Below are 27,948 nucleotides of genomic sequence, written 5' to 3'. Positions count from 1 at the left end.
CGGCACAGGCCAAATGGGCTGCATACATGTACCGTACAGCTCAGTTACCTGAGTCTAGAAATCACATGATATGATATATGCACTCAGGCCAGATATAGATACATAAGTTCTTAGATAAGGGAAAGAGATACGTGCATATTTTCAATTAAACACCAAAAAGATCGGCGAATTGGGCCCACTAAACACGGATGGAGAGGCCATGTACGTATCAAATGCCGCTAGAAGGCCTGATGCGACCTTTAAAATACACCCTGCACATTCTGGCCAGGATGTAACTCGATTGATAGGGCCCCCCGACAGGTACACACATGAGTCAGCCGTCTAGGAGCCGTACACACTATACAAAGCAATCAAGGCGAGAAAGACGGTATGGAATTAAAGTGGTGTAGTATGTGACTTGTTTTTCTTAGGACAAGTGATAATTGGCTCGGGGGCCACTACCTCCGGGCAGACCGCACCAGCAATAATTATAACTAGGATGTCCTTGTCAGTCAGTCAAATCAACCCTCAGGAGAGTTATTCTTTTTTTTTTTTTTATGCATCAAACAAAACAAGAGGCTACATGTACATGTAGTTTCTTCAGGGGCACGAAGGTATTCCGATGAAGAAAGAGAGGAACTGGCACATATACGTCTTCTGTTTGGAAAAAGCCAACGTCATGATCAACGCTGGCCTTCCAAGTTAAGGCATCCACTCCGAGAGATACCACGGTGTTTGTAGGGAGAGAGACCAGTTGTCATCCACCACTAGCGTGGTAGATCTACTATTTAAAGTCAAATTCTCTCCTGTACCTCTATCGTTTTATTTGGTATCTGATCCGATACAGACCCAGCATTTATCAATCAATCATGCAGTACCAGATACCACGAATTGATCTAGTACACTCGTGCACGGCCGTACCACCACACCCCAGGGCTACGAGGAGGAACAACTCCATCTGGTTTGTTGTTCTGTGGTTTTCACTCTGTGGTTTATCTCTAGGCGCCATGTTTCTTTTACACGCTATTGGTTGTTCCTTGTATTGTCCATCTAGTGGTCTCAGGGTATTCCAGACTTTAACGGTACTCGCCGCCACATAACTCGGGTTCTACGAGAGGGTTCAAATTACATGAGTCGATTCATATGAGCATTAGCCTTCGTTATAATCTCACTTTATTCGAAACGATTCGACTTTTAGTTTATTTTGAGACCACTCTTTATTTTCGGGTAGGCATTTATCATTGGAGAGACCCTTCTTCATAGTTTCTCACTCGGTCTACGCTAACCAAATCACCCTGCAGGGATCCTGGGACCAACCGTGCCAAACCTTCCGCAAAACATAATAATGCACTTGGAATCATACATATGTATGCTAATTTTTTTTTGGTGTCAACCCCCGCTGCCAGATAAGAAAAATAAACCCGCCTGCCCATAAGCCCGAAGGAAAGACACAAAGAAAAAATATAAAAAAAGGTATAAATGCCAAGCCGACATGTTCACACATACAGAGCAAAACCCAATAAGAGAGAAAGAAGCAAAAGCACAAGAGGATATCAATCTCGCCATACAAAAGAAACCCATTCCCTCATTAATCATAAGGCGTTTATCTAGCTGCCTAAACCCTGCTGCTGCCAATGCTATCCATGCTCGACAAGCTCCCCTCGCTCCCCTTCCTGTATCCCCTACCAGCTCTCACGACCTCCCTACTACCACCATGCACAAGCGCTCTAGGACCAATAGGCACCAAATGGCCAACCGGTACACCACTACCATAGGTCCCGCCTGCGCCACCTCCATTGCGCTCAATCGGCGCCTGCGACCTCCCAGCAAGAATGTTCTCCATCGGCAGCGGGTGAGCGTAGGTCTTGTTTCCTTTCGCCATCCCGAGCTGACTCTGGTCAATGCTGTCATCGTCGCTGTCAGACTCGCTCTCGGTGTCACTCTCCGTATCGGTATCCGAGCTTGTATATTCCTCCTCTGGCGATGGGATCCTCTTTGGCTGAGGCGGAGGCTTCTGTGTCCTTGTCGACTTGACCCGACCCGGCCTGCTCGCAGGCGCCGCCGACGCCGCCGCCCTTGACTTCGAGTGCCGCACCTTTGCCGGATGGCGCACTGTCGTCTCGCCGCGTCCCAGGTCTGGATATCCCGAGAGATCCGAGTCCTCCGGCTTCCAACCCCTCGGCCTCGCAGGCTCCTGCTTATCCACGAAGCTGTGCCCACCACCACTAACCTGTCGCATCTCCTTCTCACGCATAACCACCGTATCGTTGTCGTTCAGGCCACCACCGCGCAGGCGCCCCCAGATACTTCCTTCGCCCCTGCCCCACACCGATGTCTTCTTCTTTCCCATTGGGCGCGGGCCAAAGGTCTTGTGGACGTGCGACTTTGTGTATGTTGTGTCGAGCTCGCCGAGGACGACCGTTCGTGCGCCAGCTGTGCTGCCGCCAGCACGGCGCGTCGAGCCATCGGAGAAGACGGTGATTGCGTCGTCGGGACGCTCACCGGGGCGGCGGAGCACGGACGACTTGTAGTCTTCCCAGTCGGTGGGCTTCCAGATGAAGCCGCCCTTCATGACGAAGAGCCAGAGCACGAGGAGGCCGATGGAGGCGCCAAGGAGAGAGAAGATGACGAGGACGCCGGCGCTCATGGATTTAGGGTGGACATAGGGGCCGTTGTTGCGGGGCTCAAGGTTGGAGCGGGGGCGAGGTCGGAACGGGCGGAGAGGGGGCTGTCGTGTGAGAGGAGCTCGTTGAAGGCCGAGAGGGCACGGGCCGTGAGAGTGGAGACATCGCCGTCGATACGGGCCAGGAGCTCGTGGAGGGAGCTGTCTGCACGACCGGATAGGGTGGAGACTACGGGTGCCATGATTGGCGAAATGCAGCTGGGAGGGTGGGGGAGAGAGTTGTCTTAGGTGCGTGAAAAGAATTCGTTATCGTGATATCGTGAAGAATGAGGGGTCGGGGTGGGGGTGGGGGTCGGGGTGGGCGAGTAGGTGAGTGAGTGAGAGTGAGTGAGTTAGGTAGAGGAATGCAGACAGACAGACACTCGTGTTGTCGTAGTGAAGTGAGTGAGTGTCAGTCAATCCAAATGCAGGAGGTTGGCAGTCGGCGGTTAACGTGTGGTTGTTGTTGCGAGTCGTTGTTTGTTGATGGTTGCTGCGGTGACGGGTGGCACAGGGCCCTTGGCAGGGGTGTGTGACGTATCGCCCAAACACTGGCGGAGAGAGAGAGAGAGAAAGGTCTCTGGGGGGTGTTGTGTGGAGGAGCATACAATACATGTAGCTTTTCTCTCTCTGCTCTACTCTAGAGGGTTCCTCGTAAAATACATACATAGATGGCTGTGATTCGTGAAACCCCCCCCCCTCTCCCTCCCTTGCTATGATTGATCCACTGCGCACGATGTGAGAAAAAAAAAGCATCCAGCTGCACAGCATGAGCCTCTGCACGTTCGTTCGTCCGTCCTCGATCGTGACCCTCCTCTCCTCGGACCCACTCGCATAAAGGGTTGGGTACCTGACGGGCACCACCACGCAATCGATAGGATTCCCCCTTCCCCTCCCTCTCTCCGATGAAATGACGGCATACTCGACCCAGGGAGGGGGAACCTTTGAAACAACCACACCTACGGTACCGAGGGCACGCTCGCTCGCTCACCGCCTCCCTACGTCAACGCAGAAATGTGAAGGGGAGGGACGCCAGATTATCTGAAACCTAAAAAACTGAGGCTTCAGACTCCCGAGAACGGCCGTCTGTATGCGAAATTTCCAAGGCACAGCTACAGATCATGTTGGATGTAGCGTGACGGCCGCCGTGACGGCCGTGGCTTGATTCGCGGTGACCCACCCAGCCACGTTCTACTTTCCGATTGTACTACTACTATACCAATGTAGGGGAGGGCCCTTCCTTTGTGACCTGGTGAGGGAGCCCACGTTGGAGGAAGAGGTATCCAGGTATACTAGCCAGGTGAGATACACATGGGCTGTCATTCTAGCTAGGCAGAAGATGTCATGCAAGGGCCGCTCGCTGCCTGCCCTGTCCTGCCCTGCCCATGATATCAAACCCCAACAAGCCCCGCCCCCAGTTCAACCCCTCCCCCTCTCTCCCCCTCTACCTATCCGAAAAACCGGTGAAGGAATCATTACACACGCATAAATATCAGCGCACAATAGAAAAAGAAGAAAAAAGAAAAGAAAAGAAGAAAAAGAAAAAGAAAGAAGAAAAAAAAAACCGCCATATGATACGATATAATTGCACTGTATTAGAGTAAAAAATTCCTATGTACTATAGAAGCGCAAGGTTCAAAAGCCAACAGCAAAAGTAAAAAATCCAATAAAATAACAAGCACCCATAACGCCTGCCTACACACATACAGCCAGCAATTGCCCTCTGCCCTCTGCCTCCCTCCCCCCCCCCCCCCCCAAACCCCTCCTAATCTAGAGTAAACAAGTAGCCTACAGATACTTCCTCGCCGCATTCCTGATGCGCGCATCAAAGACCAAGCTCACGATGCGCATGTCGACTTCATAGAACGGGTTCATGAGCGTCTTTGCGTACAGCTCGTAGGCGTCCGTGAAGAACTGGCGGATGGCGTCGTCGGCCTTTGTGTCGTGCAGCAGGAGGAACTTGATATCTGTGTGCACACACACACACATCATCCCCAATTAGCCTCCCCCTCCCTCTCCTATCAGACCTCTTTCTGGGGAAACGTACTGCCAGCGGTCAAAAAGCACGACACAAACAGGTTGTTGAAGCGGTCGACGCACTTCATATACATGGTGCTGCTGGCCCACTGCACCTCCTCGATGATGTCGAGCGAGGAGTGCACGATGAACTGGTTCATTGGGCGTTGCTCTTCGCGGAACTGTAGACCTCCCGCCATTAGCATCTTCCACTCCTCCTCTTCTACTATTCCACTGGAGGGGTTTGGGGGAAGGGAGGGGGCGGGGACATACGCGTGCGACCCCGTCACCGCCTTGCTTGGACGTGCCGAACTCGGCTTCGTACAGCGGGTTGTCCTTTGTGCCGACGATGGCGAAGTAGAAACTCATCTTTTCTGTGGTGCTGCTGCTGCGGGCCGGAAGCAAGCTCTCTCTCTGTAGATCTGTAGACTGTGTTCGGTCGGTCGGTCTGTGGTAGGTAGTGTTGAGATCTGATAAGTGCTAGTTAGTAGCAATGCTGACTCAGCAACGAGCCCTACCCACCACCCCCGGGCATGTGGAGTGGAGTGGAGTGGGAGAATCCGACCGAACCATCCGATTCCTGATCGAACCATTCCCGCAACCCCCACAACCACTACAACCACTCGCCTTCACTTCCATCATCATCATCGCAACCCGCACATACAACCTCTCCGCTCACCAAAAAACACACACTTATTCGCAATGGCGTACGCATTCCCCGCCCTCCCCCCTTGTTGCTGCGGAGCAGTCGGCTAACTTTCGGGCGGGTAAAAAAAAAGTTTCCTCTACCGCGAGAACCGCGTGACGCACTACCAGCGCCTGTTCCAGAGACACGACGGGTTGCGCCAGTGGGTTAAGGTTCGTTCTACCCTTCCTTCTGCCTGTGGTGTATGGGTGTGTGAGGTGTGAGGTGTGTGAGGGTGTGGGCTAATGGGTGTGGTGATGGGTGGTGGTTGTGTAGACCCCGAGGAGCAAGTACTTGCTCACCCCGTACTTCATCATGATGGGCCTCGGCGTCACCGGCAGTGTGTGGGGCATGTCGAGGATGGTTGCTGTAAGTTGTCCCTTACTCGTGGGGTGGTTGTTTCGGGGGGGGGGGGGATGGGCGCTGATGGGGGATTGCGGGTGTAGGGAAAGAAGACCTTTTTCTAGAGGGATGGCGGAAAGAACATGGGGGAGGGAGGGGGTAAGGGGTAAGGGGGTTAGAGAGGGGGGGCGTTCTGTATAGCAGTGAGTACTTAGGTGAATAGAAGCGGTTTTAAATCCGATACTTGGTGTAGATGGCTTTTTGATATTGTGCTTGGCGAGTGGGTCGTCGGAATAGATATTTGATATAAGGTCTCAATGCCTGCGTTTCTTGGCTTGTGGGACTGGATTTCCATGAATGTGGACTGAGAATTGATTAAAATAAGGTGTTGAGAGAGAATGGAAAGTTTGGAATTCCTTATTTGAGCTGTCTGGCCTGGACGGGGGGGGTTGAAGAAGTTCGAGGTTTGGGCTGTGTGTTTGGTCAAATGGTAGCATTGATTGAAATTGAGTATCATCAAGAAGCTATATGAGTATATAAAGCGTAATAAGGTCTCAAATCAATCGAGCACCCATGTCATTTCTTTCTTTTTAAGCTGTATGTTCAAAGATGGAGAGAAATCCAACAGGTCACACTGCGCATGTCACAGGATGCCCGGGCAGTTGGCAGGTAGATTTTCTGACCAAACTGTTTCTATATTGTGCGCCCCCAAACACTTTGTTTAGAACCCTTTGACATCTGCGGTCGTTGAAAGTGGATCTATGCATGGACCATGTCTCTGGTGCACGCAATTTGAGGTGATGGCCGGTGGGTTGGGTTGCGCCACACACACCCTCTCACTCGGTTGTCTAGTCCCTGCACGTGGGGCGTAGGCGTGGAGAAGGGTTGGCGGCTCAACACTTCTTCCCCCGGTTAAAACTGTGAACCCGGGGAAAGGACAGACCTCACCTCCTGGTTAGAACGACGTTTACCTACCTGGGCGGAATCCCTGCCACTCTGCCTTCTTCTATCTTCCACCTCTATTCGACGCCAACTCAACAACAACTCCCTTTTTCTCCCTCTCCTCTGTCCTTCATCCCCTTCTTTCTTCTTTCCTCGATAGAGGCTCTTTTCTGTTCTTCATCGCAATTGGTACTTTTTAATCATGGCGGAATTCGTTGGTTCACTCTTCGGAGGTGGAAAGGATCAGGCTCCTGTGGTTGCGTCTGATGACGGTATGTTTAAATTCCTTACTCTAGCAATTCAATTTGATGGGGGAGGTGTCGTTCTACTCTTCAATTCGCCGTGGATTTTGTTTCGTGCATCGCAATCTGGCCTTAAGCTAACCCCACATTAGACTTCGCAGACTTCGCAACCCCATCTGTGGCAACACCCTCACCAGTTGCTGCCGCATCGGTATCTCCTGTGTCATCAATTGCATCTTCGCCAACTGGTCTCCCGGTGTCCAATGGCCCTTGGTACGTAGTGTGGGAGCGTGCTGAGCTCAGCGACTTCAAGTTTGAAGGCTACGTTGCGCTGCTGTTGCTCTTCGTCATTGGTACTCATGTCTGGGGTACCCGCCGCAACCGAGCAATTGCAAAGAAATTTATTTCTTCAATCACGCCGGTCCTGACACAAGAGTTCGCATACGTTGGGTTCAACCAGATCCCAAGGGCGAACACGATCAACACTAGTCCTACCGGTGAATTGGGTGTCGCAAAGGATTTCAACCCCGAGTTGGCCATCAAGGAAAACCATGCGCTCGAGTTCATCTCATATGCCTCCGGACGTCAGAACATCGCCTTTATGCACACCACCATCAAGCTTCAGCGCCGTAACAACCCCGTTGCCTGGATCGGCGAACTGTTGTTTTCCTTCTTCCTCGATAGCGTCCCCGACCCGACTGACAGTGCTACCATCACGATCTCTCCCTTCGACGGACAGGATGCTGGCAAGCAGGGCGGTGGACACAACAGCAAATTTGACAATTTCGTCTGGGCCCTTGTGAACAAGCGTGACATGAAGAGATGGCGCGACGAACGTTATGATCTCTCTTTGACCACTACTAAGGATTGGGAAGGTCTTCCGAGCTGGCTTGCGGTTATGAGCGAGAGCAAGGAGATTGGCGACACTGTTTTGTTCAAGGAGCTTAAGGATGCCGTCATTGACTGCCAGGATGTTTTGGAGTACTTGATCGTCACCGACCAACCTGTTGACAAGCCCATGGAGTGAGTTTTCCTAAAATCTGCACTTCGGGATAATCATTCTAACAATATCGATAGACTCAAAGAAACCGTCCCCAAGAAGCGCATCTCCCTCAAGCTTACTCTTCCCTCTTCTGAGAAGTCTGCTGCTGCGATCCCTGCACTTATATCCGCTTTTATCCGTCTCGTCGATCACCTTGTCCTTACCGCCCATTTCCGTCCTGAAGTTCTCCGAAAGGTCAAGTCCGTTCGTGACGAGGAGATTCGTAAGCTCCAAAAGATCGCTGATGAGGAAAAGGCTGAGGAGCGCATGATGAAGCGTGATGAGGGGAAGAAGAAGGAGCGTGAGGAGAAGCTAAGGAACATGAGCGCCGAGGACCAGAAGAAGTTCCTTGAGAAGGAGCGAGAAAAGGAGGGAAGAAAAGCCGCCAAGAGACAGATGAAGAAGGCCTAAGTGCCATACCCAGCTTCTTTTCGGGCGTCATACTTTGGTTTATTGAGACGATGTCAACGTCCTTGTTTGTCTTGTAGTTTGTGGGCTTGCTTGTGGCATCTTCTTTGCTTAATTTTGTTCATCTTTGCTAGGGGTTGGTTGGGATGTGAATGAGGTTTTATGTGGAGCGGGACTGATGGAATGAGTCTTACGAAGCTAGCTGTGGGGAAAAAAATAACTCGGTACATAATGATCAAAATTAAAGTAAATCTCTTCATTCAAGCCTGCTCTTGGGTTGCATATATATGATCGGCGAAGATAATGAAATGGCAATTGCGTTTTGTTCGTGAAGAAAACTACTTTCTATATCATTGGTCTTGAGGTTTGCTCAGGTAGCCGTCCGGTAAGCCGTTAAAGTTGCATGCATATTGTTGATTGATCTAAGTAAGACTACTCCCCTTAACTTGGTTTGTACCTACGTTCGATAGACAATCTCTGTACTATAGCCTTGAGAAGCAATATATATAACCAACTCAGCTGAGAGCTTCTTCTTCTACTTATCTCTATAATTAAAACGGAGTTTGGTGGGTAAAGTTGTATGACATTAATGGAATAACCTCCGGCCGTTTCGCTTTTCATAACTCCGTTTTCGGTCAACCAAATAGCAAGAACCGCTGAATGGGCCCTAGATTGAATTTCAATGTTTTGAAATTCAAACCACGAGTTTATTCCGGACCCCCTCCCCCAACATGCAGCCAAACGGTACTTATATATAGCATGTGAAAGGAAAGAGGGGGAGAATTGGGGAGGGGTGGGGAAGAAGGAGAAATAAAAAGAAGAAAGAAAAAAAGATAGAACGTAAAAAAGAAAAATGGAAAATGGTCTTCCTTGTCTGCACTTATGATTATTTCCATCAAGCCATTCAAGGAGTTCAGAATACAGTCGCCTTGGTATTGGTGTATATACGTGTATGCTCGGGAGTAGGAGGAGCCTTCCTACCGTAATTAAGTATTAGACCTTAAATCTCCTAATATAACAATTAACTTTTGGTGAATTTGGGAGGATACCAAACATGCTCAAGGTCAGTAATATGGATATGAGTCCTTCAGATATGAGTCCTTCGGATATGAGTCCTTCGGATATGAGTCCTTTGGATATGAGTCCTTTGGATATGACTCTTGAACGCCGTTGTTAGAGAACGACCACGAAGAGTTAAAGAGTTCAAAGTCTAAATAGATTACCTTGAATCAATTTAATAATCAGAGGATTCCCACAAATCTTTGCCGCTTCGAGGGCTTCCAAGCCTTTATATGATCCAGGTGGGGCATTCGCAATGGCCCCTTTTTTCAATAGTAGCTTGACAATACTAAAATGTCCACCTTCCGCAGCCGCTTGTAGCGCTGTCCGCCCGTTTTCTCCTGCTGCTGCAGCATTTATATCGGCACGCCTATCCAGCAATATCTCCACAATATCCATGTGTCCTGCTCCAGCAGCTGCCTGTAGCGCTGTTCGACCTCCATTATCTGCAGCTGGTTCATTCACATCGTAATAGTCGTCTATTAGAAATGTGACATAATCAATAAATCCGCCCTCGGCTGCGGCTTGCAAGATTGTTCGAGCTCCTGCGCGTTGGTTTTTCAAAAGAATCTCGATCATTTTGTTGTTTCGGAACCTAAATAACCAACCCAAAACGGTCTCACCGCCAATAAGAGCACCAATGTCCATCCCGTAATGCACGAGCGTATTCATTACATCCAGATGTCCCGCCTTTGCTGCTGAGCTGAATAATATTCCACGGGTTAATGGGTCTATCGATTTGCAACTTTGAGATCGCAGGAGCAAGGTGGTAGCTATGTTATGTCCCTTCCCTACGGCTTCCCGTAACAATGTTGGGAATACCTTCACCGGCGTAGTTGATAAATATTTCATGATTTCCACTTTACCGGCTTTCCGTAATAGTAGGTCTTCTCTCCTCGCTGGATCCAAATTTGCACCGAGACTTGAAAATTCGGCTTCCAGGAGCTTCAGCCAATAACCAGTGTAACCCTTCAGCCATGGGCTTTTAAGGGCACAGTCTGCAGTTGCTCGGTCTTCCGGTATTCCAGTTAGAAGGCTTTTGATAAAGCTTATGCCTTCTACACTCATTTTAACTTCTTCTAGGGCTTTACTTGGAAGGTCTATGGATCCTTTACAATATTCGATAAGCGACTCCATGTCAATCAAGGGCTCTTCTATGAAATTCTCTAAGCCAGTGTCAACACTTGCGTTAGTCTCAGCACAATCTTCCAAACAATGAAACGGCTTGATTGAAGTGCACATTTCGTAGACCATGGTGCCTAATGACCATATGTCAAGTGCGTGGGTGAATGTTCTTTTTCCAGGAAATATCCCCAGGAGTTCAGGTGCAAGATATCCACTGGTTCCACAACTAGTCCGTAGGAGAGTGTCTTTTGTCCGCTTCGATATCCCGAAGTCGGTAATTTTGACCCAAATAGGATGAATAGAAGCCATCAGAACATTCTATCAACTTCACATCAGCATCTCTATAAGGTTGTAACCCAGCCTTGATAAAGGTTTATAGTTATTCAGGGCAGAGTCATGATCACACACCTCAGGCTTCAAATCACGATGGCAAATTCCTTTCCCATGAAGGACCTCCAGCCCCTCCAAGATTTGTTTCGTGATTTCCTTCACTTCGAAATCTACCATCTTGCTTTGTCTCCTCATATATTCCGCCAAGTTTCCGTACCCAATATATTCCATGGCGAGAAATATAGTGTCTCTACTTTCGTACCAGCCAATAAATTGCACGAATAGGTGAGGGTGCTAGGTGATACAGGTTACCTTCGGTTGAAAAATCATGACCTTTGAGACCTGCGAATAGATCCCGCATGCAAGAACACTTACCTCTCTTAACTTAACGAAGGCCAGCAGCTCTCGAGTGAAATCCGGTTTTAATCGCCGGGGCATTTTTTTGACCGCCCTGAATCCCCCCAATTTCTGTTCCTCCTCAAGCCAGATCTCACCACTTGCCCCAGCCCCAATGACCCAGAGACGCTTCCATGTCCATTTTTCCCAAATTCTTTTACTACTTTCAACTTCCCATCGATACGTCTTCTGTACCACATGGTCATCATAGAACTCGGTTTCTAACTTGTAATAATCAAATCCCTTAGCAGGAGGGCACTGGGGGCGGGCATCATTCAATAATTTTTGGCATGGAAAACTTTCGTTACCAAGCCTGTGTGGCTCGTGCAGCGTTGGTTCGTCTGGGCGCGCCGGGGGGTCATGCAGAGATGTAGATGGAGGCATATTCTGATAGACTTTAGATGAGTTTGGACTTTGGAAATTTTGGTTACGAAGCTTACCTACCCATGGTTCTTCTAGAAGTACTTGGAGTGCACGCCTATTCTTAGGCTAATAGACTTTAGGTGAGCTTAGACTTTAAAAATTTCTTCATAAAGCTTACGTACCTCTGTTAATGACGATTCTTTTAGACTCCATGTGCCATCACGGAGGCTGCGCATAGACCTAGTCATAAATGCAGACTCTGAAATTCGGGAATTTGCATCTGGATTACCGAGCCCGGACGTGGGCGCAATCTCAGGACGTATACGTATAGGATAGTTTTTCATTTCTTATGGCCCTGAAAATCTGTCAAATGGTATGGAGGTTGGATAGTTTTGTTGTATGTAGGCCTGCTCTGCCCGCATCCCTCGCACGAACAGATGTTAATGGTGGGTGAAGCCGATCAAAGAGGTAAAGAGATGAGTTACAACGAAGATGTTTTCCTAAGTTTCTTGTTCTGCGGAGGAGGTGTTCAGGTGGAGGTGCGTGTAAGCTGGTTTCCCCGGCTACCAAGTATTTGCGGCTGGTGTTGTGGCTTGTGTCGTATGTACTATGTACGCTTACCAGGGGTAGTACTGGTTATGCTTTGGAGGCGACGGTGCTGAATGAAGCGCATTTGCCGCCTTGTTTGGTTCTGTACGAATTAGTAATATTGGCGAAGTGATGAGATACTGACGGTGTCTAAATAGTATAATCTTCCTCCTTGTGATCAGGAAGTATTATGATTGGTTGATTTTCTTGGAATCAGGCAGGTAGAGTGTAGGGCAGAGCAACGGGGTGGGCGTGGTAGGGGTCGCCTATGTAGCCGCGACCAACCCTCTGAGTCTCGGAGCAGCAAAAGGAGAGGTATCCCGGGTCAAACGACCGACCTTTGCCCTTTTGGGCGATACCGTAACCACTAGGCTACGGCGATGGATGGTATGAACTTGTTCGCAAGTATTATGGATTACTGGAGCGTCAGGAGCTGTATGTTGCGAGTGATTGAGCGTGATGCGCCTACTTCCATCCACCCCACCCCCCAAATCATCGATTTCTGAGCAGTCTCCATCAAGTCGAATTAACATGGGATTCACCCTTCGAACCTAACAGATAACTATAACTATTTACTATACGCTTGTAAATTATTAGTTTAGTAACGGTATTTGTGGATGTTAATGTATTGACTATGAGGCTTCGATTTGAATAAGGACAACTAGGAATTCGCATAGACACAGTCTGGTATATATAGTGGAACGCGCATCAACCCACTCTCTCATATAACTATAGCTCTTTACATATGTCTATCGATCCCCTGGACCTTCAGGCCGGAACCAAAATCGATTATTATCTCTCAGGGCGTAACTATACAGATATTTCCGCCCACTGTTGAAATAATACCTGTAGTTAATAGCGAGTTAGGTACCAAGTGTTCTGTCTGGGGATCAATATAGCCAGGGATCTAGTTAGCGGTAGTTGATATGGTTAATATGCTGAAAATTACATCACGCTAAAATACGAGTGATGACCTGTGAATCACCGAGAATGTTCTTTGACGCTAATACAATCCTGGTTATCATGTTAGAGACGTCAGTGATCAAAAAAACATAAAAATGATTTTTTCTCTAGCTCTGGAATAGGCAAAAATGCGAACATAAATGCCGGCTTGTATTTCCTCTATATCTAAGTACATATGCTCTGCTTATACTAGCTCAATGAATCTAGTACAGTATTAATATATGCACAGAATGGTCAGCATGAGCGCCTCGAGGATCGATTGCACCAAAGTAAATAGCAATTACTAGAAACTGCGGGGGGGGGGGGGGGGGAGGGAAATCCGATCGTGAGTTACCTCAAATATCTCATTGACCAGGGTAGGGTAGTACAGGAGCTCTATTATCTTATTCTACACACCATGCCATAATATTTACACCTTTACGAAGAAAGAGCAAAAAAAGCCACATAACTACAGATACCGCGCGCATCACCCTTTTTAACCCATTTATTCCCGTAATTACCTAACTAATTACCTGCAGTACAAAAGAAAAAAAGATAAAGAAAAGAACTAAAAAAAACTTATAGGGAAACTACTAAAAGGTGAAAAAAAGAGGTAGAGAAAAAAAAAGTAAAGGAAAAAATAAAATGAAAAAACACCACCCATCTAAAACTCCCAACCCGAACCCAAAACCCATGCAAGCACCCATTTTACAGCACCTCCACCCTCCCATCCCTCACGCCTCTCGCATCCTCAATCCCCACCACCCTCCACAGTGCCCTCTTCGCCCCCTCCACATCCCCCTCCCTCTCCAGTGCCTCCGCCAAAGAATACCACGCCTCCGCACACCCCCACCCCCTCGGACTCTCCGTACACGCCCTCAACAGCGTCACCGCCCTCGACTGCTTCGCCGCCCTCATGACCGCCTCCTCCTCCAGCTCCCTCAATGACTTCAACGGCACCGTCTCCTTCCTCCCCACCGGCGCCTCTTCAGCAGGAATGAGCCCAAGCAGGAGCTGCGAGAGCCCAACAATCGCGCCAGGACAGTTGATGTCGGCCGCCAGCGCGGCCTCGAAGTAGCGCTGTGCGTTGAACACATCTTTATTCTCGAGAGCTTGTAGCGCTCTCTCCACGTTGACAGCCCCTTCACCTTGCAGCTCGCCCCAGCCACCCCATGTGCCGATGCGGGCGCCAAAGCCGCCTTCCTTTGGGGCATCGCTGGAGGAAGGAGTGCCGATGAGGGCTGCCTCTTCAACGGCATCCCGAGCGTCACTGGCCCAGCCGCAGCGGCGGTACAGGGCGGCCATGAAGAGCCAGACAGTTCGGAGTGTGTCTTCTGAGCGGTGGCGCTCAGCTGCTTCTTGGAGGATGGGCTCCGGGAGGTACACGGGGCGAGAGATGTTACGAGTAGGAGTAGGTGTTTCTGTGGCGGGGATTGGTGCAATGGGATTTGGAAGTGCGGAGCGGGGGAGGTTGTTTGGGAGGTTCTTTTGCGGTTTCTCGTCATAGACGGAGACTGGCGTGGCAGTCCCTGTTGTCTTGGGCGTGAATGTCCCGCTCCCGTTTCCAGTGAAAGTTCCGCTGGTACCACTGCGACTGGGTGTGAAGCTGCCGCTGGGAGAGAAGGTGCCATTGCTGTGGACTCTCTGCAGCTTACTCTTCAGCACGCTGAACATCGCGCCCTCCTTCTTTTCGTCCCCGCCGCTACTCGTCGTCGGTGTTGCCGGCGATGAAATATCGGTGCTACTAGGCAATGGGGGGATTTCATCTTCGACGCTTGTGCCAACCACCGAGTATGTACTCTTGACACTTTTTGACCTTCTGATGGTTCCACCACTCACCGAGTACCTCCTACCCTTGCGGCTTCTTTCCGCAGCTTGGATCTCCGCCAAGGACGGTGGGATGCTTTCTATCGGCTCGGTTGCTGTAACCCGAATTCGCGGCGCACCGCGATATGTAGATCTCTGGCGGACGCGAACGGACTGCGATTTGCTGGAATCTGGCCTGCCAGTCCCGGGGCGTGTTGGAGGGATGCATCCAAGTGGTGCTGGCGTAGTAGAGAGGTCATTCGCAGAGATGGAATACTGCTTCTCATATGTGGGCTTCATGGTGAATATTCTGCTGATGCGGGAAGCAGTGGAGGGTCTACGGCTTGATTTAGCGGTCGACGGAGGCTCTGAGGAGAATTCGGATGTCGGCGGAACAAGAGGTGGTGGGAAAAGACGGTTATAAAGTGTCAAGAGAGCTTCAGCACCCCCAACAGCAGACAATGGCCCTGAAGTGGCTTCTTGGAGTGCCATTCTTGTCATTTGTAGCTCCAGTGCAAGCGTTTTCTCGTCTACGCTTAATGTGGTAGGGTCTGACGGGGACAGAAGAACCAAAGCCTTCGCACATATCTTTTCTGCCTCTTCGAACCCTTCCTGCGCAGAGAGCAGAACTGAAAGGGCATGACCAACGGCAGCTTTTCTCCCCCGCTCCCTTCTAGTATTCCCAATTCGTTTCAAAGCCTTTCGCAAATTTTTTACTGCAGCAGTGGCATCGCCAAGGTCGGCATAAACCGTTGCGATACCGTAATAAGCGTCCACATCTTCAGGATCGCTTTTCAAGCTCTTCTCAAAAGCCTTCTTTGCGAACAAAAGAATCTCGCTCCTTTCCTCGCCCATGACTGTCTGCCGCGCCCACGCTGCATTCGCAGTTCCAATACCCCGATACACAATCCCAAGAACCAAAGGATCCCTCACCTTCCAATCGCGTGTCCACTTCTCACACCTTCCCGCAATTTTCAAGGCCTTTGCGCCTTCTCCAAGATACTTTGTGAGCATTCTTATCCCGTCGGCTGCAGTCGTAAGAACCATAGCAGGGGAGTCAATATCCTTCTCAATTTTTCCCTTCGCAATTCTCTCGGCCGCATTCTCGCTCAAATCCAGATACGTTTCGAGCGAAAGGACAGCATCGGCCAAGTTTCCCATCGATATGAGGACGTAAAACAAGTGCCTTAGAATTCGCGGCGAATGGAACGTCTTTGTGGCGGCACGGTATAGACACTCACTTACAGCCTCGGCATCCAGACCCGATCCCCCAGCGACCCGCCAGTTTTCGCAGACAATATCGACAAACTCGCCAATGGGTTGATGAAAGGTGGCGGCAGCCGGAAAGGAATATGTGTTCAATAAGTAGGCCTCATAGATGTTTTGTACTAAATTCAACTCATTGCGGACCTGAGAAGGGGCGCCGGCTGGTTGAGCAGGAGGAGGAGCTAGGGATAATGTAGAGGCGTTTTCAGAGCCGTTGAGGGGTACTCTGGGATAAGGTGCATCTGGATGGGTGAGTGGTAATAACAGCACCGAAAGAAAACGAAAGTGATGGCGATACACTTCTCGTCTTTCTGCATTTTTGAGCGGGTCGCTTCCTTGGCTAGGGGATGTGAGAGTTGGTTGCTTCTGTCCAGGGAGATCGGAAACGAATCTGTGAAACGCTTTGAATGCACCCGAAACAGTTGCTTCATCGACCTGTGACTTCTCGATCGCCGCACGTATTGATTCCGCATCCTCCACAGTGGGTGTTAATAATGGTGTCGCTTGTTCTGAGTCCGTTTTCCACTCGCCTCGGGGCTTCTCATGCTTCCGTGGGGTGGTATGACAAACAGTTGCTGGCGGTAGAGGAATATCTGGAGAGTTATTTTCCAACCAGCATCGATATGTCGTGAGTGCAGCATGGGAGAGTGCTCGCTCAGTCCACTCTGTAGTTGATGGTGAAGCACGTAATGCTGTGGGGAGAGTAGCTGCCTGGCGAATTGCGGTTTTATAGAGCTGCAATGGAATCGAGAGATCTTTGGGGTTTGTATGTGATAGAGCGATTCCTACGAGAGCAAGTCAATACCACAAAGACATCCAAAATAGCCCCCCACCAGCCACCACAGTCCGTACCTGCTGTCTGAACCATCTCCAGGTATCGACAAAGCCACAAAACAAACTCCCGAGATCGTCCAGCCAGGACAGATATTACATTCCAGCACACAGGGTGAACGGCCCAGAGAAGAAAGGAAATTTTTTTGGTTCCATCGCTTCATCACCACTGCTACGCACCTTGTAAAACCAGCGACTTGATCCTCGCAATCTCAATGTACCCATCCTTCACCTTCCCCACGCCCACAAACTCCTCCGACACTTCCCGGGCCCCCGGAATAACCCTAATCACATCTTCCCATTCCCCCTTCAACATACAGGCCCAGGCAACCGTCACCCTTGCTTCCACTATATCATCCGCCGTCGCGACCGAGCTAGGCCCACCTCCCGCTGGCGATGGCAACCTTATTGCCGCTTCCGGAGTTCGGTTCAGCTCCTGCTGCAGCGTATCCTGCAGTGCGTCCAAAGAAACGATATAAGAGACGATTGTTGACGGTGACTCATGAGGTAATGGTGGGGGAAGTAGCTGATGGATCTTTGCTTCCGTAGCTGCTGTCAAGGCAAGGCCTGGCGTTCTGAATCAGTTTCTGTTTTCCCAGAAGACGGGAGGGAGGGAGGGGCGTGAGGAGGTACATTTTCGGCCGGGTGCATGTTTTTGAACCTTTCTGGCAAGTTCGGGGATTTCATCCCACTGGCCGTTGCACCGCGCCTGCTCAAGGCGCTGGAGGTATAGTGTCCCTTTTGTCTAGCAGGAAGTGATCAGTTGGGGGGGTTGCTCCGGTGGAGAGGGATTCGGAGGAGACGTACTGTGCTCATTATGGAGGGTAGATGGTTGGTGGATGAGCTTAGTAGAAGGTCGTAGTTTGAGAGACGCGAACCCGTGGACCCGGCGAACTCGTGATCGAGTCTTCGACTTGGAGTGGTGGTGGTGGTGTTGCGGCTCAACAGAACGTGACGTATCAATTACTGCGAGCGACCCTAACCCTGAACAAAAGTTTTCAAAAGTGAGTATAGTGACAACGATGAACAGATGATGGATGGGGAGGTGAATTGGATGTTTGTCGACAACCGGTGATGATAGGGCAGAGGAGATGTGGAGATGTCGAGAGAGAGAAGGATTCTCATCACTCCGAGATGATGGCGATCGTGGCTCGGTTATACGCGTGGATCTCCGACTGAATAAATGAATACTAACCCAATACTCTCATCATTCCCTTGTCATGTACATACCACGTTGGCCCCTTGTGTCCGTTCCATTCGTCTTCCTCCTTCACCCAGGACCTGGGTAAATCCAGTTTGACTGCGTCTGCAAACAACATTCGGTTCTCTGGAGGCACTCTACTCCAGACGATCTGAGATCACCAGCAGACACATGTCTAAAATACCCGTAAAGTAACCATCTAGTTGGCTTAGCTGCCGAATAGTTCCCCGGATTCCCACCATACCCTCGCCAATGTTAAGCATTGATACAGGGGTCGATAGAACGTTCGATAGAAGAGATGTTTTATCCCTAGCCCTACGGCCACTAACGTAGCGCCAAACAAACCCTCAATTTCAACCTCACCCCTCTAATTATCCCAGGCCTCCTCATCATAATTTCAAGACAACGGCTGCACGGACATCTCAACAATAGATCTGAACTGAATCATTACCAGAGATCCCAACTATATCCATTGTGCACGGGTGTTCATCCCATCTGATATATGACCATGATCTCCGGGTAGATGAGTGTCGTTGAGAATTCGGCGTGGAGCTGCTTGCAGTAGATAGAAACACCATCAACCCATCTTTCCCCTCGCTTCAAGTTTCCAAACCCCTTTGTCAGCCCTTGACTACCTATTGCATGCTGCAGGAACCCGAGGAGGTCTGCATAATGGCTTTGGTATTGCATCTTGCAGAGCGCCTACCGTGTCGATCACGATCGTCAACCCGGAAAATTAGTGAGGGGACCTCGTTTTATATTAGAACATCCCCTGCGCCTCGACGTAATAGCGAGAATCGATATCTCCAGCGAGGAGTATTAATAAAGCCCCTTATTCCACCTGCCTCAATATAGCTAAATGCTATTACTATATCTCTCCTGGATAGATTTATTCCAACCATTGGCATGATGAATATAGCGCAGAACTCATGAATATGCTCTTCAAGCCCACATCGACTCACGAGATCGAAGAAGAGGATCAGAAATACAGCCAGCAGACGAAGCACCCATAATCTTCACGATCAGAGGCCCGACTCCCACTGTCGCTAACATCTCCTCTATCCCCGGCGGTACATCCACCTCTGGCACCAACTATTTACCCCTCCTTCGAACCCTCTCGCGCCCAGAGCACGCAGGCAGGTCTGAGGCTAGCTAGTGTCGCTATCGCGCCGCGGGTATGAGTGAATGCCTTATCGGGATCTGGGTTCCAGTTTGATGCACCTTTTATTCCATCCTTATTATGGTACGGGGAGATACTGCTGGTCTTGATAGTCAACCCATCTGAATTTCCTCGCCCCGAGGCAAGCAATAAAGTCCCATCTATGAGCTAAATGCCAAAATGCGAGAGAGTCAGTCATCTAGACATCCTTAACTCATTATCAACATGTAAAAGGCGATTGTATGGTCCGGTTGTCGATTGGCCCAATAGGATGTAGTCCGCCTGGCCCGAGGCCATGAAGTATCGTAGGATGCGCAGCTCGCGCGGTCCTAGATGAGCTCTGCAGGTAGTGTTGTATTCGCTTGATTGTCTGAGTTGATTGGTGGTCCTGGCTGTTGTATTGTGGTTGGTGGGTGCTGATATTATTGGAGCCCGCAGGGTGGGCTCTCAGTAGGTTCTGGTGGTAGTTGTGGCCGTAGTGGGTTGTGCAGGTCAGATCATGAAATATCACTCGATTCTCACAGTTTTTGTATTGCCGGAGCAATGTTGGTTACTCGCGACCGGGTGTTTAGTGCGTGTGGAGGTGCGAATTTTGCTCCTTCATCTGGGGTTATATTTATTTATTGGTGATAAGAACTATGTTTGTAGGAGTACCCGACATTGAACGAAGCCAAATATGGAAGGACACTAGTCTGCATTCTTTTCAATCTTTTCAATTTCTTTTAATTTGATCACCGTGAAAGAGATAGGAGCAGAAGAAAAAAATATGAAGCCTTTTTTTTTTTCGCTTAGCGGGAGGGCACGGGATTGCATTCCGGGGCAGAAAGGCACTCACCCAACCTAACCAGGCCTCCCTCGAGACGGGTCCTTCACTACGTTGTGGGAAAACTGACCACCCACTAACCTTGACATATTTCGATAAGGTGAGAATTAGGAATGGTTGAATTTAGTACTGACATTCTGCAATATTAACGTCTTAATCCTCTTAACTGGCCCCCTTCACCCTCGTCTAGTTCGTCAAAAAGCACGCCACTTAGCGGATCGGATCTTCTAGCCTAACCTTCCATTTCCAAACCTCGCGCTAGAGGTTTCATGATGCACCAATCCGCTGCGTAGCCCTATGGTTGCAACACTCATAGCTCGAGTGATCCACTATGTCGCACTCGCGACCATTATCCCTGTCCATATGCACGGTGCACAGGAACCATAACGCCGGTGTTTTAAGATTCTCACCAAAATATAGAGGGGTATGGCCACTTTTGGGTGGTTCCGACGCAGCACTTACTACCCGCCACGTATGCGTCGCGGTGTTAACTCCATTAGCCTGTCGATCGCTGGTAGCTGATGAGAGGTGCTGCTATAAACTAGCGATTCTTCTTTGATGTGGCGCCCCTCAGTCTTTCTAAGGAGGAGTAAACTTGTTTCTAGACTAGCTCTTGAAATTTTCCAGCATTTGAACGTATACCAAGAGAGAAAAATTAACCGGCCAAGTGTGAGTTTTCTCATGCGACGAAAACTGCGTAAATTTTATCATAACTACAGTGTATAAGGCCCGAGGATTCGATTCCTAAAACTGTGATTCCACGCTAGAATTTACCGCTAAAAGAAGCTTTAATAATAATTTTCGTAAAAAATTGACTGTATCAAAGATTTTCCAAAAGTGTATTTCTCAAAGTCCAGATATTTCTCTGATAGGAAATGGAAGGGTGAGAGACCTAGAGTTGCTTATGTCGTCGAGGCTCTTAAAGAAAAAGTGTCATTACTTGCAGAACCCATCGTGGTTCAAGCCCTATTCCGTTTCAGCGTCACAAATATTGATTAGTCGTACTTGCCCAACCCCACAAACATATGAACCACACAATTAAACCGTTCCCCGAAATTTCGTTTGAAAAGTCCCGATACACTGAGCTCGATCCCATCCCCAGAAAGTCTTGGCACAGAAACCACAAAATACTAGACTGGGTACGAGGTCACCGATACACCGCAATTAACAAAATACTCTCCCTCTCATCGAAGCGTTCGAACCCACGCCCGACCTACTTCTCTACCCCGCCCTGATTTCCCCTTCAAACTCTGTGTTTCCATTTCCCTCAAGTGAGTTGAGAAATTAAGTCCAAGAAAATGTAAGCTTGACCTTGACTAACGTTTCATGATAGGCCTCGTACGCTTAAATATTGATTTCTCAACAGAGGCCTTTATTTAAGGTCCTTTTGCAACGAATAGTTGTCAGCCAGTCTTAGAACGTAACTTTCTCTGGTACCAAAACGTAAATTGTCACTCTGGGCCCACATGTTTCTCTTGATCAATGGTTGACCTGGAATGTTCTTTCCTTCTAGACTTGTAAAAGATCTATTTCTGCAGCTGTAGGGATACTTTCTGCCAAGAAAGAGCATCTCGAGTTAGGCGTGCTTCAATATTTTGGCTCGTTGGCGAGTGAGGGTCCGTTTCTCCTACTTCTGTCCGAGAAGAGCTGCCTTTCTGAGCTCTTTAATCATCGTAAGATACTCATACTTTGTAAAGACCCTCAACCATCTCGAGGTCATTGGTCTCAGGATATGTTCCCTTGTTTATGTTTTTGTTTGACTAATCTTTATTCGTTTTTTTTTTTCGTCCGCAGGAGTCTTTTTTCCTTGTCAGAAGGCTTCTTTCTTCTCAGCGCACTGTTAATTATATTAGTATTTCACGTCAAAACTGTATGTATTAAATCTGGTAATGACTTCATTTCTTGACCGAGGGCCAATATGATTCTAATAACTAGATCCGAGTCTCGTAACCTTAAATCGTGACTAAGGACGTAAATGATTAAATTTATTAACAGTTTGCGCGGTAGACATACCGCTCTCATAATGATAGGGTCGGAAGGAATCGGTTTCGGCGCTGAGAATAGCCTGTCAGACAACCCAGTCAACCCTGGAGGGTTGATTGTTAATGCAGATTGTAGCTGTCGTTTATGCTGGAGGGTGAGGTTATTCGGAGACAGCTCCAGCCGGTACTTCTTAGATAGTCTAGGAGGTGCCGAAAAAAAGCGTCCAAGTGTTATAGAGGTGGGCAATTAATCTTCGAAGTCCTTCCTTTAAATTTGTTGCATTGTGACTCGGAATCTAATATATAGTCCAACAGTTCGAGACGGATGTTAATCACATAAAGCTGATCAACAAGGTTTATCAGGCAGCTCTTGCCAAGGATGAGGAGCTATTACGTAGGGTCATCATGGAGGGATCCGAAACCGCTTGGGTGGTCACAAACTTTCTTGCAGAGCATTACGCGGCCCAAGACTTTTGCGTTTTTCTAAACCCGTCCAATCCCGCCAAAGAAATTCTTAATGAAATTCTCCGGAACCCTTTCAAAATTAAGCTTTTCGCCGGAGGACGTGCCCAGGAATGGGGTGGAATCCTCCACTATGCTATCATGGGAGGTGATATGCAGCAATTCGAGCGCGCTTTAGAAGCGGGGGCTTGGATAACAGACCTGGACATCCGGGGGCGGACCCCGCTTCATGTAGCAATCCATGAAGGACGACTGGACATGATTAAAATATTAACCAACTATCCATCCCATTCCCTCTTCACCACGCGCAATATCTGGGGTCGAAGCGCCTGTGATGAGGCTGTACTTCGCTACATGCGTGAGAAAATTGCAGGTGGGAATTCTAGCTCGAAAGTTACCCTAGACTAGCGGTATGAGATCCTTCTTTGGATCGTTGGCCACGAAGAGATGCGCAATGATAAGAATATCTTGCACCTTGCGTGTAGGTATAACCATACAGCCTTGATACACTCCCTTATGGGGGATACCTCCCTCTTGGAGGACCTGAAGAACAGGCGGGTTCGTCTTAACAGGTCACCTCTTTTAAACCAGCGGAACAACTTCGTTACTACCATTGTGGCGATGTTGGAGAGTTCAAGGGATGAAACATCAGTGTCCACAGATCTAGATATCATTCTACCCGGCTCTGTCGACATTAACGAACCAGCAATGCGTCCATGGTTTGAAGATCAAGCGTATAATGGGTGGGCTCAAGGAGATTTTATGTACGGTTGGTTTTAAGGTGAGTGTTTAAAGCTTAGGAGATATTGGAGAAAATAGAATTAACTTCTAGCTAGTTTGATCTTCTACAGCGTTAATTCTTCTTGCCATTTGGCCATGTACAATATTGGTTTGTCCTCGTTTTTTTTGCGTTGAACCTAGGGACCTAGGGACAATCTTACAAAACGAAAGCTTTGGGGCCATCAGGGGACGTTGGCCTTTGGTTTATCTATGGTCGAGAATGTGTAGAATAGGCTGAACGATTGCAGCGGTCTAGCGATGAAATGGAGTGTACGTTGTTTAATTAAAAATCTCACAATTTGAAGTAACAGCACGTTAGGGGAATGAAACCCAAAGGGCCATAAATTGAATCGGGACAGATATTTGTTATATCTTAAGTTGGGGGTAGGGAGTACACATAGTGTTCCGTATTATCTGGCGTATTAAGAGTCCATGTTAATTAATTCGATACCATTATGTACAGGGTAGGTAATAAGTGATTGAGCACAGCGATTCGATACCTGTTTGGTAAACGCCACTAATATTAAGTGTTTGTACTCTCAGGGCGTTCCATCACTTATTACCTATTGCTGTACATGTAGGTACACATACATGTAGGTACATACAAAGGGCCCGGGTACCTATACTCGAGCTGTCGGGATCACAATCACAGGCCTACATGAGCGAGACAAATGAAAAAATGCCGCCCACCCTTAAAGCAGACGCCGAGACAGAGTGACCTTGACTCATAGATCTCTTTATTTCTCTAGATCTTATCTACAATCAATGGGCGGGAAGATATCTTTATCATCCACTCCAGTAGCCACTCTATAAGCAACAGTTCTAGTCGTTTTGCTGCGGGGTGTAATATGTATGGTGCGCACACTCTTAAAGGTGATATGTGGCATACGGAAGTGGAACAATTGTGGCTGCAATAGGGCCTCATGGGCCAATAAGAGGGCCCATTTCTAGCCATTCTGCTGCATTACTGCCACGGATCAGTCAGGTTTGCTTTTCTGGGGGTATAAATGGGTATAATGCTGTTCCACTTGTTCAGTCTTGGCGCATTTTACATACAAAGATACACAATTTCAACTTCCTAAGGCTTTACAACCCAGACAGATATTAAAATTCTGCAAACATAGAACTAAATTTCATCACTAGTACTAGAGTTCTATCATTACGCTTTTTTTTTACGATTTTTCGTCACAAAGTTATAAGCCATTGTCATTTCGTCGCGATCCGCTACCTTTAAGCGTGGGCGCACCATAAGTAGATAAAGTAAAAGAGTGAGAAATTTTAATTGCAATAAATTAATTGTAATACATCTTCCTGTGTAAGATTTATGTATCTCCATCCCATTCGGTCTTACCTCAATAAGACAGGCCAAGGTCCACAGTCTTCACTAGCGCCAAGGGCCGCAGTCTGCACTGCCTAGCAGCCACCTGGGCTCAAGTCAACCTCTTTGTCGCTTACAATGCTCAGAAAAATCCACAAATCATCTTTACCTACTCACGTTCTGGGTGTTGCCAGCTCATCTTTTGGCACGCAAGGGTATTAATTAATTGCTAACAAGTGTCATACAGAGGGACACAATTGAAAACCTCTGTCGAATAGCTCTTGCACACCCTGAACCCAGCACAGAACACATATAGCTACATCTATTCTAGAAAAAAACTAACAGGCGGAAATTGAGAGTACAGATTGTAGTAACATGTTCAGAATGGGTCGAGTTGGGTCTGAACAATGAAAAACCTAGGCTCGTCCCCAACCCGTCTACTTCCATGCTTCCAGCTGCAGGGCTGCAAGTAACGGGCTGGGTACGAGACTATGAGAAACCCATTAAATTCACTATCCAAAACAAAGACCATGAAGAGAAGTTAAGTCTACGGAGAAACCAACAGAGCTTCATACATCAACTATCACTTGTCAAAGATACAGAGAATTCTCATCTTTATGAACAGGGCAGAACCGTTTCTCAATGCTTTAAGGCTCTATGCAGACCACTTACCACGGTTGGTGTTTAGGCTAAGAATAATTACTAGAATCCGACCTTCATATAACGAGAGGGTGTTAATGGGTAATCCACTGGCCTGCGAAACATTCAAAAGTTGAATGAGGAGATACAGCGGCTGAGCACTGCTTGTTCCTTCAACGTGCTAGCATTTTTCTCAAAGTAGATACCTATATCTGATGAATAGCTCTAGTTCGATAACATAATATTTAATAATCTGGTGAGCTCATCATTTCATCAAAATAGAACTAACGCTAGAGGGAAAAGACCACGATCTTTATTATCTCCATCATAAAAATCTAGGACCTGTCGCGCAGTGAACCACAGAAGCGTTCGACCTCCTCAACTGGCAAAATGGTTCATGCACCTCTTCCGATCCGAAAGCCATACACAGGAAGATCCTATACCTACACGTCAGCGCCGCCATTCAAGTTCGTTGCTAGTAGGACTATATATAACTTACTCAAGCATGACTCGTCATCCAATATGGTACCTTCGATGCAATGGTAAGGACATTTCACACCTAGCAGTCCATACACATTTATCCACGCATAACAGGGCAAGAACTTTTTTCTCTGGTATCCTAGGAATATGTGTTAGTTGGAGGCTTCTCGGTGGGATCTTGAGAAGGAAGGACTTACCGCAGGTATAGATGGTGGGTGTGACAGTGCACATCTTGATGAGCGTTTTGTGAGTAGATGGAAATAGTTGGGTTTGATTTTGAGGTTGGGAGGATAATTGCTTGAAATTTGGGTGTTCACCTGCTTGTACGTGTTTACCTGGTGGCAGGTGGTAGTACTAGCACTGTGTGCATCTCTGGCGGGAAGAGTTAAGACTAACTGGCGTTACAGGGATGCCAGGGCCCTCATGGTTAGGGACAGGAAAAATATACTGTATGCCCTCTAGGGGATACACGTATGACGCTTAGCGTTTCTTGAGCTGTGAAAGGTTGAATTGCTTTATCATTTCATGTAAGCATCCGGATCCATTGTGTGTATATGTGGTTTATAGCGCTGTATGTTAATACGATTATCAGCTTTGGCTACAGTCTGGTATAGGACACATATACTCGACGAACTGAATCTGGCAAACATATCTTCGATGGAAAGAAGCCAGTGCACGTTTCAATAAAATTATGAGATTGCATTTGCAGTTGATGTGTGGTTCAAGCCGGGTAACATGTGTCCTGGTCACACACTGTCACTCGCGCATGAATCTATGCTTAATTGCTTTTTTGCAATAATCCCTTGAAAACGGCCTTAAAAACGTATTTAAGTGCACATTATCTTGGCGCAATGCTACACAGACCTCTATCCTATAAACGAAATGAGAAGTCATTAGCACCGGCGATCAATGAAAGAACGCGCTTCAGAGCATTATAATAGACCCTCCTCACTAGTTGGGTTGCAAGAAGCATGTCACTGAGCATGAGGGGAGAATGGTGTAACGCTACTCGGTGTACACGGAGAGTCATGAGCTTTCGTTATAATCATGCACACAGCCGGAAAGATATACGGGTCTATTCACCTTCGAACTGCAGTGGAGCGTTGCTAAATATCCGAGGCTCCCGTGCGCGCCCCATGTGGCTCGCCTCACTATGAGGCAGACGGAAAGTCACCTCCTATCGAGACGGATGCGCCGAGGCACCATGCAGCCTTCTCAAACTAAGTCGGCTCAAGGCATCCAAGCAATAAGAGCACAGGAGAAAAGCACATTATGTTCAAGGGAAATTCTATTTAGTAAAGAGATCATGGTAGTATGATTATTGTAATGTCTAAGTTTGTATCTATGACTCGCCCAATTGTGACTATAGGTACAAGCATTCCTTACTATCGTACTAGAGTCTTCGTTCAGTAATCTATGTTCAAAAGCTGGAAAGTATTGGATGCTTTCGGTGGTTAATGTTCGGCTTTACTCGGAAAGTTATTGCTGGCTTCGTTGCACTGAATTACTTCATTCCTTAACTGATGATATATCATAATGTAGCTGGAAGGCCTAGAGATCAGGATATCAAATCGAATCAAATATGAAGTTGAGCTGGCGTTTGTTTGAATTGTAGAGTAACTCGATGAATTATGATTGCTAGATTATACATCGTTCTTTGATCATGATATGTGCGTAGCACTTAAGAATTATCTGGAGTATGAATATAGTTACGATGCCTTTTCCGGTCCTTTTCCGGTGCTCTGCTGAGCTCCCCTAGTAAAATTGCGTATTTTCTTCGGAATCTTAGAGACATAATTGATATCATTTTCCATCCCGCTCTATGAACATTATGCCATTAACATTTACACTCGTCATCGTCCCACTCTCCTTCAATATCAGTCCTAGTTACCTAACAAAAAAAGAAAAAAATATATATACGCTCGCTAATATAGTTTGAAAGACTTTTAGTAAATGCTGGGTCGAAACTCAAGAAGACGAAAAGATGACATTATAGTTAAAAATGAGAAACTTGAGGACCTGGTGGAAAAAGTAGCAAAAAAAAAGGTAGGGAAAGTTTAAAGGAAGCCATAGAGATAAG

The 27,948-nt window shown here is 47.8% G+C and overlaps 7 protein-coding genes across 7 annotated transcripts; 2 read left to right on the top strand and 5 right to left on the bottom strand.

Annotated features, from left to right (window-relative positions):
- Positions 1-1,594: 1,594 nt before the first annotated feature.
- Positions 1,595-2,844, bottom strand: LAJ45_02785 (uncharacterized protein; the record flags this gene model as incomplete). Its single annotated transcript, XM_046112376.1, has 2 exons — positions 1,595-2,707; positions 2,767-2,844. The coding sequence occupies 2 exons, from the start codon at positions 2,842-2,844 to the stop codon at positions 1,595-1,597; spliced, it is 1,191 nt and encodes a 396-aa protein (XP_045974502.1).
- Positions 2,845-4,429: 1,585 nt separating this feature from the next.
- On the bottom strand, positions 4,430-5,026 carry LAJ45_02784 (uncharacterized protein; the record flags this gene model as incomplete). Its single annotated transcript, XM_046112375.1, has 3 exons — positions 4,430-4,608; positions 4,689-4,839; positions 4,931-5,026. 3 exons carry the CDS (start codon positions 5,024-5,026, stop codon positions 4,430-4,432), a joined length of 426 nt encoding a protein of 141 aa, XP_045974501.1.
- Positions 5,027-6,828: 1,802 nt separating this feature from the next.
- On the top strand, positions 6,829-8,321 carry LAJ45_02783 (uncharacterized protein; the record flags this gene model as incomplete). Its single annotated transcript, XM_046112374.1, has 3 exons — positions 6,829-6,898; positions 7,021-7,891; positions 7,946-8,321. The coding sequence occupies 3 exons, from the start codon at positions 6,829-6,831 to the stop codon at positions 8,319-8,321; spliced, it is 1,317 nt and encodes a 438-aa protein (XP_045974500.1).
- A 1,061-nt stretch (positions 8,322-9,382) lies between these two features.
- On the bottom strand, positions 9,383-11,935 carry LAJ45_02782 (uncharacterized protein; the record flags this gene model as incomplete). The annotated part of the gene is made up of 6 exons (XM_046112373.1): positions 9,383-9,477; positions 9,542-10,820; positions 10,911-11,126; positions 11,208-11,615; positions 11,673-11,717; positions 11,774-11,935. 6 exons carry the CDS (start codon positions 11,933-11,935, stop codon positions 9,383-9,385), a joined length of 2,205 nt encoding a protein of 734 aa, XP_045974499.1.
- A 1,894-nt stretch (positions 11,936-13,829) lies between these two features.
- Positions 13,830-17,840, bottom strand: LAJ45_02781 (uncharacterized protein; the record flags this gene model as incomplete). The annotated part of the gene is made up of 5 exons (XM_046112372.1): positions 13,830-16,978; positions 17,046-17,048; positions 17,205-17,591; positions 17,658-17,769; positions 17,832-17,840. 5 exons carry the CDS (start codon positions 17,838-17,840, stop codon positions 13,830-13,832), a joined length of 3,660 nt encoding a protein of 1,219 aa, XP_045974498.1.
- A 4,390-nt stretch (positions 17,841-22,230) lies between these two features.
- Positions 22,231-23,431, top strand: LAJ45_02780 (uncharacterized protein; the record flags this gene model as incomplete). The annotated part of the gene is made up of 3 exons (XM_046112371.1): positions 22,231-22,321; positions 22,497-22,993; positions 23,060-23,431. The coding sequence occupies 3 exons, from the start codon at positions 22,231-22,233 to the stop codon at positions 23,429-23,431; spliced, it is 960 nt and encodes a 319-aa protein (XP_045974497.1).
- Positions 23,432-25,766: 2,335 nt separating this feature from the next.
- On the bottom strand, positions 25,767-26,099 carry LAJ45_02779 (uncharacterized protein; the record flags this gene model as incomplete). Its single annotated transcript, XM_046112370.1, has 3 exons — positions 25,767-25,825; positions 25,888-26,007; positions 26,066-26,099. The coding sequence occupies 3 exons, from the start codon at positions 26,097-26,099 to the stop codon at positions 25,767-25,769; spliced, it is 213 nt and encodes a 70-aa protein (XP_045974496.1).
- Positions 26,100-27,948: the final 1,849 nt, after the last annotated feature.

Source organism: Morchella importuna (assembly GCF_003444635.1).
Source record: "Morchella importuna strain M04M26 chromosome Unknown Morimp01GS005, whole genome shotgun sequence".
Classification (NCBI taxonomy): Eukaryota; Fungi; Ascomycota; class Pezizomycetes; order Pezizales; family Morchellaceae; genus Morchella; species Morchella importuna.
This window is presented reverse-complemented; position numbering and strand designations above follow the sequence as displayed.